Source organism: Sorex araneus, chromosome 5 (genome assembly GCF_027595985.1).
Source record: "Sorex araneus isolate mSorAra2 chromosome 5, mSorAra2.pri, whole genome shotgun sequence".
In the NCBI taxonomy this organism is placed as follows: domain Eukaryota; kingdom Metazoa; phylum Chordata; class Mammalia; order Eulipotyphla; family Soricidae; genus Sorex; species Sorex araneus.
The window spans coordinates 144,838,135-144,848,585 of NC_073306.1; the positions used below are offsets into that span (position 1 = coordinate 144,838,135).

At 62.2% G+C, this 10,451-nt stretch overlaps 1 protein-coding gene across 4 annotated transcripts in view; it reads left to right on the forward strand.

Annotated features, from left to right (window-relative positions):
- Window positions 1-10,021, forward strand: part of ABLIM2 (actin binding LIM protein family member 2) — a 52,822-nt gene extending 42,801 nt beyond the window's left edge. For 3 of the 4 annotated variants that reach the window (XR_008630162.1, XR_008630163.1, XR_008630164.1), the window contains 3 exons: window positions 4,237-4,291; window positions 5,636-5,794; window positions 8,868-10,021. Coding sequence is in view for 1 of the 4 variants with exons in the window: in XM_055137866.1 (XP_054993841.1) it covers window positions 4,237-4,291; window positions 5,636-5,643; window positions 5,714-5,794; window positions 8,868-8,981 (258 nt within the window). In the remaining 3 variants the exon portion in view is untranslated. The remainder of the gene's footprint in view (window positions 1-4,236; window positions 4,292-5,635; window positions 5,795-8,867) is intronic. The other variant, XM_055137866.1, reaches the window with a different exon arrangement.
- The last annotated feature ends 430 nt before the right edge of the window (window positions 10,022-10,451 follow it).

A 10,451-nucleotide genomic window follows, 5' to 3' on the forward strand; every position in this document is an offset into this window, starting at 1 on the left:
GACGCGTCTGTCCTCCCACCCAAAGGAGGCCTTGGTGCATGGGCTGGGGGTCAGCAGACACCCCCATTCCCCGGAGCTGAGCAGTTCTGCCTGTCACGAGCTCATGCTCACTGAGCCACCTAGTGTCGTTGTCACCATGAGTGAGCTTCTCAAGGCAGCCTCGGTGAGGACATGGGCAGCGCCCTGTCATGCTGATGAGGCTACTGAGGTCACATGCAGCATGCATGTTTCCGGTTGTCCCGAGCAACATGACCCGTTTCCGGATGTGCGCTTGGCACAGAGCTTGAGTGTCCCCCAGACCAGGCCCTGTGAAGAGCCTCTACTGTCATCACCTCAGTAGGTCTCCAGACAGGGACCCCAAAGGGTGGGTGTGGTACCAGAGGCACAAACTGCACACACATGCACCCACACAGTCACACATTTCACACATGTTATCCACACACAATACACATGCATGCACATGCAGTTCACAATGCAATCTACATACATGTACCTGTAGTCCACACATTCTATACACATATAACCCATATGCATGCACATGCAGTCCATAAACTACCCACACAAACAATCCACATGCATACACTTGCAGTCATAATGCTATCTACACACAATCCACATACATGCACATGCAGTTCCATACATGCAGTCCACATGCACATACAGTCCTCACACAAAATCTGCATGCATGTACATGCAGTCCACACTATCCACACATACAATCCACTTGCACACACATGCAGTCCACATACTGTGCACACATGCAATCCGCACATGCTTGCATATGCAGTCCACACATGCTATTCACGCAATCCATATGCATACACATGCAGTCCACATACACAATCCATACAATACAATCCATGCACATATCCATACACACGAAACCCACATGCATGCAGTCAATGTGCATAGTCTATGCGTATGCAAGCCACACTCAATCTACACAAAATTCATAAGCATGTAATACACACAACACACATGAAATACACAAGCACAGTGACATGCATGCAATCCTTACTCACACTTCCCCATGCACACACATCTAACACACCCACAGACCCCCTGAACACACATCCACACACATTTCCACGGCCCACTCACAGGTACACAATGCAGCGTGCACACATGTGCACTCACACCCACAGAACACTCAGCCTTGCATGCACAGTGCACTCACCTTAATACGTGTGCACACAGTCCACACTACACTCATCGCACACACTCACTTGTACCCGCGCACACATGCTGGCACACGTCCTCCATAGGCATCGCGTCCTGCTGGAGGCGGAGTGGGACAGGCTGCCTGCAGGGAGCTGCGGGGCGCATGCGTGAGCCACTGAGGCAGGAAGGCGGGAAACCTCGGGCCTATTTTGAGGCCAGAGCAAATTGGGTGCCCAGGAGTTGCCCAGTGCCTTGGGCCCTTCGTGGCCACTGGTCTAGCCGGTGCATCTGCATGGTTGGCGCGGCCCCACCCCACTAACTGGCCACACCGGCCCGCATGCAACACACGCCTCCCTCCATAGCAGCGCATGTTCTCAGTATCCAGCTGGACCCTCCCCGGGGCAGCACGCATGCCGGGGGGGGCTTCTCTCACAGCCTCTGCTTTGCCGTCTGCTTGGGACCTGTGCCTCCTCTGGGGGTCCCCGCTGGATCCCGCTGGGGTAACTGGGACAGGAGTCCCTCTGTGCACTCGGCCCCATGCCCAGGGCTGAGGGCATAGAAGTGAACTAGAAGGGCAAACCCCGGAGATGCTGACCCCAGGACCACCAACTGGGGCCACTGGCCAGCTCACAGTGTTTGCAGACATGGAGCGTGGGGCTGGTGTCCCTTCATGCCCTCTCAGACTCCGGCACTGGTGTGTGGCTGCTCCTCAGCAGGAAGGGCGGGCATGGTCCTGGGCCTTGGGCCAGCCTAGCCCATGGCCTCCCTGTGCCCGCTGGTGTGGCCCCATTGCAGCCACGGCCCACTGGTCTCCATGTCGCTTGTCTTCTTTCTGTGTCCGGGAAGGGCTCCAGGTGTTCTGAAGTCCAGACACAGACGCAGCGACCCGTTAACTCTGAGTCACCAAGGAGGACGGGAACCAGGGAGAAAGGAAGCCAGAAGTGAACCAAAGAGCAGCCCAGCAACACTGTGGCAGGGAGCATTTTGTTCCCTGGTGGCCAGAGAAAGGGGAGCACTCACAGCCAGGGGAGGGAGCATTCACAGGCAGGGGAAGGGAGCACTCACAAGCTGGGGGAGGGAGCACTCACAGCCAGGGGAGGGAGCACTCACAGGCCAGGGAAGGGAGCATTCACAAGCTGGGGGAGGGAGCACTCACAGGCTGGGGAGGGAGCACTCACAGGCCAGGGAAGGGAGCACTCATAAACTGGGGGAGGGAGCACTCACAGGCTGGGGAGGGAGCACTCACAGGCCAGGGAAGGGAGCACTCATAAGCTGGGGGAGGGAGCACTCATAGGCCAGGGAGGGAGTACCGACAGACCAGGGGAGGGAGCACTCACAGGCTGGGGAAGGGGGTATTCACAAGCTGGAGGGAGAGGAAGGGAGCACTCACCAGCAGTCAATAGAACTCAGCCCATGCCCCCTGCCTGCTGTGCCCAGATCCTAGAGTAGCCCCCAGGCACCACCAGGCATGGCCCCCCAAGAAAAAAATTTTTTAAAAAAGAGGGCTAGAATGATCCTCACACAGCCACACAGTGTCAGTTTAGCTCCTGACACTGCGTATGGTTCCCCGAGCACAACCAGGAGTCAGCTCAGATCACCGCCAGATTGGCCCAGCCCCTCGCAAAGGTTTTTAAAGGGGGAAGAGAAGGAGGGATGGAAGGAAGGGAGGGAGAGACGCAGGGGTGAGTTACTTTCTAGGGATGGGGTAGAGGCTTCCCCGGCTCCTGCTGTGGGAGAGCGTCTAACTGTGTGGTCAGCAGGGCGGGGTCAGCTTTCCTCCTCCAGGGCCTGGCCACTCCAGCCCCGGCCGCCTCCTGCTGTGTCTGCTGCTGGGGTGTGGCTGGCCCGTGTTGCCCAGACCGAGTCCTGTGCCTGGCAGAGGCCTGAGGTGTGTGAGGGCCTGTGGGTGACCCGGGCGTGTGACTTGGACTGGGAAGCAGCCCTGGCCCTCGTGCCTGATGTTGGCAGCCGGTGTGTGGGGCCGGGCGCTGACGTCAGCCTGGAGCTCGGGAGTGGACACGGCCCCCTCCGCAGCTGGGTCAGACGAGCGGTGGGCAGGGCAGCTTCACACTTGCTGTGAGGAGGGAGGCCCAGGATCAGAGCTGAAAGGAAAACCCAGGTGCTCAATCATGCTTGGGTCCCCGAGCTGCTGTGTGGCCTTGGGCCAGTAGCTGACCCTCTCGGTGCCTCGTCCTTGGCTTGTGGATGGTCACGGGGCCTCCCAAGGTTGCAGCAAAGATGCAGGTCTAGCCAAATGAAGGTCTAGCCAAGTGGGGGAAGGGGTGAGCACTGCGCTTTTAAACCCCTGGAGCATCTGCAAGTGGCACCAGCTGTCCCACCTCTGTGGGTTCCTGACCACTCAGCTCTTGGCTCTTGCCAGCCCCTCGCCCCCGGAAGCTACCAGAGAGCCACGCCCAGCAGGCCTTGCGCCCCCGCCCCCCAGGGCTCCCCTGTGTGGACCTGTGGAGCTGGAAGCAGCTTTGACCTTGAGAGTGACGCCTGGGTGCCCCGCTCGGGAGCTGGAAGCCTGCAGTGCTGAGCGCTGGGCACCAGGGGGCAGTGTTGGGCTTCACACGGGGCAGGGTTACCTGGGGTACTGTGAGGGAAGGGCCCCTAAATTGTCCTTGAATAATACTCTTTAGGGCTTGTTATTCCGTGAGTCAGCAGAGGGCCTGGGGGACGATAGAGGGTCTCAGGGAGAGAGCACTGAAACTCATCAGCTTCGGGATGTTTCAGGAAAAGCCACATGTGAGATGTGGATGTGAGAAACCACAGAAGGCCCAAATGCCCATACACACCCTCAGCTCCCAGCCCCCCGGCCTCGGTCTCCCTGTTAGGGTGTCTGTGCCTCAGGCCTGCGTCACCTGGCACCAGAGGACAGGGTGCAGTGTGAGGGACATGGGGGCTGGCTGGTGTCTTCACTGCTGGGTCCCAGAGATGGCGGCCGACAGGGTGGTACCAGCTGCAACTGGGCACAGGAGGGGTCAGTGGGCATGTGGCCGAAGGCTGTGGGCAGGCCCATCCTGGCCTGCACCCCTGGCCCCCCGCTGCCCTCTCTCTCTCTCTCTCTTCCAGAATGCCAGTGCGGCCCCCTGGGGAGCAGACCCGGATGCTGGCTGGGGCATGCGAGGTACAAGAACCGGGACCCCACGGGTCTCTGGCTGGGCAGGGAATCCTACCTGCTGAGTCTCCCTGCCACGCTGCCCCCCTGGGGGCCTTACGCACTGGGATCCATGGGCAGCTCTTTCCCCAGACCCTTCCTGTACCCATCAGCTGCCTCCAATGGGCAAGTCTGGGGGCCTCCTCCTCTGGGCCCCTCCTTCTCCTCCTCCTTTCAAAGAGATTCCCTCCTCCCTGAAGTGCTCCCTACTCCCAGAGATATTCCCTCTCTGAGGTACTCCCGGAGATGCTCCCTCCTGAGGTGCTCCCTCTTTCCCTAGATGCTCCCTCCCTGAGGTACTGCTGGAGGTGCTCCCTCCCTGAGGTGCTCCTCCTTTTCTAGGCAATCCTGGATGTGCTCCCTCTCTGAGGTGTCCCATCCTTCCACAGATGCTCCAGGAAGTGTTCCCTCCTCCCTGAAGTGCTCCTTCCCTGAGGTGCTCCTTTCTAGTTGCTCCTCCTCCCTGAGATCCTCCCTCAGGTGTTCCCATCCTTCCTAAGATGTGCGCCTCATTCCTAGATGCTTCCTCTCCTGTCCCACGGTGCTCCCCTCTCTGGTGCTCACTCCCCCTCACTAAGTGGCCTCCCTCAGTTTGTTGTCTCGCTCACTGGGAGGGGCTGCGTGGTCACTGTGCATGCATGCAGGTGGCCTGCTGTCAGGGCCAGGTCTGATGAGGTGCCCGCTGCCTCCCTGGTCATCAGCCAGGACGTGTGTGGCAAGCCGATGTAGGGGTGTGGGTCTGACTGTGGGGCCGGCATCGCTGCCTATCCTGGGCTGCCTGTGTGGGGCCGGGTCACTCGCCTGTCACTCCGAGCTGACAGGGACTCTGGGCTGGCCAGCAGCTGCCCCTCAGCCTCCCAAGCGCCAGGCTGCAGCTGGTGCCCGCCGTGCCCGGGACTCTAGGGGCACTTTGGGGAGCAGTCACCTCCCTTGACCTCTGAGGGTCGCCCTGAGAGAGGTGTGCACCGGGTCCCAGAGAGGGCTCCACGAGGTCATGGGGGCTAGGCCTGTGTGCCTGCACCCCCAGAGCTGGGGGCCCTGTTCACAAGGAGGGGCTGAGGGATCTGGGACCCAGGGAGCCGGATGCCCATGGCTGCTCATCTCTGCCGCCAGGCTGGCCCCGGGGTTCAGCGGGGCCAGGGCTGCCTTGGGCTCATCTCCTCTCTCCTGACCATGCTGCCTGCCTGGGCCCCCCGGGGCCCCTGAGCCCCGGTGGAAACAGAGGGAGCCCACCTGCTGCAGGGCAAGCCCCAGGTCCCGGCTCCCTGGCAACCGCCAGCTAAGGCACCTGTGCCCTGTGCCTTTGTCTTACAGAATACAAGGTAAGGATGGCCATGACAGGGACCTGGTCCAGGACCCCATGCCCAGCGCTGAGCTGCCCCCTGCCCCCAGGTGTACCCGTATGATGCGCTCATCGTGACCAACCGACTTCGCGTCAAGCTGCCCAAGGATGTGGACCGGACGAGACTGGAGGTACAGTCGGGGTTGTCCACCTGTCCCTCTGCACCCCAAGGGGTTCCTGCAGGGCTGCTAGGCCCAGAGATGGCTCTACACAGGGCCCACCCCAGGGCCAGGAAGGAAATGCTTAACTGAGGAGTAGTGTATGTTCCTTTAGTACCTGGCACACTCCTGATGGTCTAATACCCTACACATTTTGCCCTGGTTTCAGTACTCTCAGCACTCTCCTTCCAGAATAATGCCCTACGCTCTGCCCAGGTACCAATACTTCAGGCACCCTCCTCCTGGTCTGTGCCCCCCACATGCTCTGCCGAGGTACCGATGCTCCAGGCACACTCCTGGTCTAGTAACCCACATGCTCTGCCCGGGTACTGATGCTCCAGGCACATTCCTGGTCTAGTACCCCACATGTTGGGTCTGAGTATTGATGCTCCAGGCATGCTCCTCCCCAAGTACTAATGCCCCTAAACTCTACCCAGGTGTTGATGTTCCTGGTATGCTCTTCCCCAAGTACTAATGGTCCAATACTCTGCTGTGAGCATTGATACTCATAGCACACTCTGCCATGAGTACTGATGCTCCTAGTATGTTGTTTCCCAAGTACTAATGCCCTTCACTCTGCCTTGAGTATTGGTGCTCCTGGTATGCTGTTCCCTGAGTACTAAGGTCCTACACTCTGCCCAGGTTTTGCTGCTCCTGGCACGCTCTTCCCTGGTGACACACTATAGAATTCAGCGAGCTCACACCCATAGGGGTCCCTCTGGGTACCTGTTCCGGTCTCAGGACCCTCAATATCCAGCCCTGTCAGTCCCCGATCTGTTCCCACCCACGGCCTCCTGCTCTGTCCCTGCTATTACCCAGCCCTGACTCCAGGGCTGCTTCGCTGTGATCTGGGGTCAAGCCCTGGTCCTCCGAGGAAAGTCTTCATACTCTGGTCTCCTGGAGGTCAGTGTTTGTCCCCTGTGCACACCCACTGTGGGGGTCACACGGCGGGGTCCCATGTCGCGACCCAAGTCCCTGCCCTCCACTACTCGCTGTGGTGTGACGGGAGGCGGGGCCGCGGGGCCTTGGGAGCCCTTGAGCAATGAGTGAGGAATGGGCTGAGTCAGTGGGTTCGAGACCACACCCAGGCACACCCCTCTGGCCGCCTCTTCCTGCAGCCCCATCCAAGGCGACCTACAAGTGGAGAAGGGACGGGAGGGATGCCAGGGGCCCTGAGCGGCTCACTCCAGGGCGGGTCTGAGCTCTTACTCAGAGGCCCTCCCCCAGGCCAGCTCCCCACCTCGCTTTCTGCTCCCTTCGGCTGCTGGCCACAATGACACCGGGGGGTGGGGGCGGAGCAAGGCCAGGGCCCCCAGAACACGGAACTCAGGGTTCCTTCTGGGTCTAGGGCAGCAGTGGGGACAGCACGCAAGGAGGGCTGCAGTGCTCAGTCAGGTGGGAACTTGAATCAGGTGTGTGAGGGGGAATGAGGTGTGTGTGATGGGCAATGCCGGGGTGTAAGGGGGAATGCAGGTGTGTTGGGTGAATGCAGGTGTGCTGGGTGAGTGCAGGTGTGCTGGGTGAGTGCAGGTGTGCTGGGTGAATGCAGGTGTGCTGGGTGAATGCAGGTGTGCTGGGTGAGTGCAGGTGTGCTGGGTGAGTGCAGGTGTGCTGGGTGAGTGCAGGTATGAGCACAGGCTGTGGTGCTAAGACCCTGGGGCCTCCCACTTTGGGGAGGAGCACAGGGAGCTGTCAGTTCCAGCACCTTCCATGGCCAAAGCCAGAGCGCTGGGCACAGTGTGCACACCCAGAGCGCCTGCCCTTCGGTGGAGCTTGACCCCACCTGGGGGCACAGTGTCTGCCCTGGGCTCTGCGGTGGGCCTGCGCTGGCAGACAAGGCTGCAGGCTGAGCTTCACTGTCTTCGTGTGGAACTAGTGAATTTCTGCCCCACATCCCCAATTTGCACACACACACACACACTCACATACCATCACACACACATATGCACACACTCACACATCCCTACACTCACATACCCACACACTCATATCACACATATACATATACATACTCACAATCACATATGTACACTAACACACATACACATTCTCACACAGTATACATACTCACATTTGTACACACTCACATATATTCATACACATATACACAGTCCCACACATGCACACACTCACATGTATGTACACACATTCATAACATATTCACATTTGTACATGTACACACATATACACATACAGATATGAATAAGCACACATATATACACACCCACTCACACACATCTGGCTCGGGGTGAGGGACTCTTGAGAGAGTGCCTGCAGCACCGCAGAGGACAGACCCCTCAGGGAGAGGTAGGTAGAGGGCCAGGGGTCCTCTCAGACGTGACTGTGAGGGCCAGGCTCGGGGTCTGTGGGCAGGGGCACAGCAGGGCCCTGGCGACCCCCCAGCTGAAGTGTGCGGGGGGGTGAGCCCCACCTTAGAAACCCTTCCCAGCAGGCAGCCCGGCGCCCTGCTGTGCCCTCCTGGGAGGGTGACAGGGCCCAAGGGGTGGTCACCTGCTCAGAGGAGGACACTCCTGGCAGTGGAGTCGGTGCTTCTGGAAGCTCCCCTGGGTCCCCGCCACCGCGACTGCCACGGCCAGATGCACCCCTGAGCCTGCGGCCAGTGCCTGCTTTGTCCGGCTCGCCTGGTGGGCGGGGAGGGGCGTCCAGCCAGGCTGTCCCTCAAAGACCAGCTGCCTGGGTCTGGCCAGGGAGGTCGTCATTTGGCCCCGGAAGTGTGGTGCTGCCTCGATGGAAGGGTTGGGCTCTCCTCAGCCGCAGACACCCTTGAGGTGGCACTGAGGGCCGTGAGGCGGGGGCTCCCCTGCACAGAGCACCTGCCGCTGTGGCTGTGGGGGAGCACTGTAAGCAGGACGGGCTCCTCCCGGCTCTCACGGTCCCCTGAGCACGGCCGGGATGACCCCCGCACCGAGCATGAGAGGGAGCCGAGGGGGGAGAGACCAGGGGTGTGAGTTCCCTCAGCGCGGAGCGGCGGGCGCCACCCCGTGGCCTCCGGGCTCTGATCCCCGCGTCTCTGTTCCCTCGGAAGAGACACCTGTCGCCGGAGGACTTCCAGGCCGTGTTCGGGATGAGCGCCGCCGAGTTCGAGCGCCTGGCCCTCTGGAAGAGGAACGAGCTCAAGAAGAAGGCGCTGCTGTTCTGAGGCCCCGCCCCGCCGCGGCCGGCCCCGCCCCGCCCCGCCCCGGCCGGCCCCGCCCCGCCTCGCCCCGGCCGGCCCCGCCCCGCTCCGGCAGGCCTCGCCCCGTTCCGGCAGGCCCCGCCCCGCTCCTGCAGGCCCCGCCCAGTTCCGGATGGCCCCGCCCAGTCTCGGCCGCCCCGCCCCTCTCCGTCCCGCCCGGCGCGGCTAGTACCTACCCAGCGGGCGGGCGCCGGGTGCGGGGCGCGCTCCCCGGCTTCTGCGCTGTCGCCTGCCCGTAGCTCAGGGCCGCGAGCCGCGCTGGCCCGCCCGTTCCCGCCCGCTCGCCCCTGCTCGCCCGCGTCGGGTGGCGGCGGCTCCGCAGAGGCTCCCGGGCCGGGCCGGGCGCGCCGAGCGCCGGACGCCCGAGCTCAGGCCGACGTCGCGGGGAGCCAGTCGCCTCAGCCCCTGTGTGTGTCTGTCCACGTCAGCCCTGCCCACCCGGGCCTGGAAGCGCTTCTGACTAACGGGGTCTGATTCGGTTAGGACGCCCGGCCCAGGCGCCTCCCCCGCCTCTGAGCTCCCTCTGGCCCCGGGACCCCGTCCGTCTCTGCCCTTGTCCTTCCCGCCTGTCACACCGCACGTCTGCGTGAGGAGAGCCCCTGCTGTCGTCAGGGCTTGGGGAGAACCCCGGGGTAACGGCTGCTGCCCCCCAGCCCTCTCAGAAACGGAGCCCCCCCCCCGCCCCTCCTCGCCTTCCCGTGTCTTGGGAACTGGATGCACGGCAGGCAGCCCCCGACAGCCATGCCGGGCCCAGGACGTCCGTGAAGTGTGTCAAGCGTCTCAGGACCCCCGGAGGGGACCCAGAGGCCGGGTGCCCGGTGGGCAGTGCACCCCGCAGCCCTGGCGCCCCCGCCTGCCCCGCGCTGTGTCCGCCGCTCAGCCAGGGGCGCTCAAGCTCCCACGCGCTTCCGTAGTCGCTGCTTTGAGCCACTGTGCCCGGCCCTGTTTCTCCCCAGGGTGATGTCACGGGGTCCTGGGCAATAAAGACGGTGTCGGCCACTGGGCCCCGAGCTGCTTCTGCACCGCGTCCCGCCAGGCTCAGGAAGGGGTGGGAAGCCGGGGGCTGCTCCACCCCCTCAGCAAAGGGCGAGGGGGCTGCGGTGTGGACAGCGCCCCCTCTAGGCTGAGCAGATGGGCCCGGGACTGCTCGCACTGACCAGACCCTGCGCCCCGAGGGGACAGAGGGAGGGGCAGGTGATCTGGGGCGGGCGCTGTTCTCACTCCCTGTCCAGTGGCCCCAACTCCAGGCGCCAACAGCCCAGCCCCTGTCCTTGAAGCTGCCCGTCTGTGAGGCCCAGGATAGCAGTCGGGGGGTGCTGCCCACTGCCTCTGTCCCAGGCACCGTGAGGTCCTCCCCTGGCTGCCCACACTGACCATCCAAGAGTGGCGCAGCGGGCGAGTCCAGTACTCCACGGGCCACTCAAGGCTGAGCTG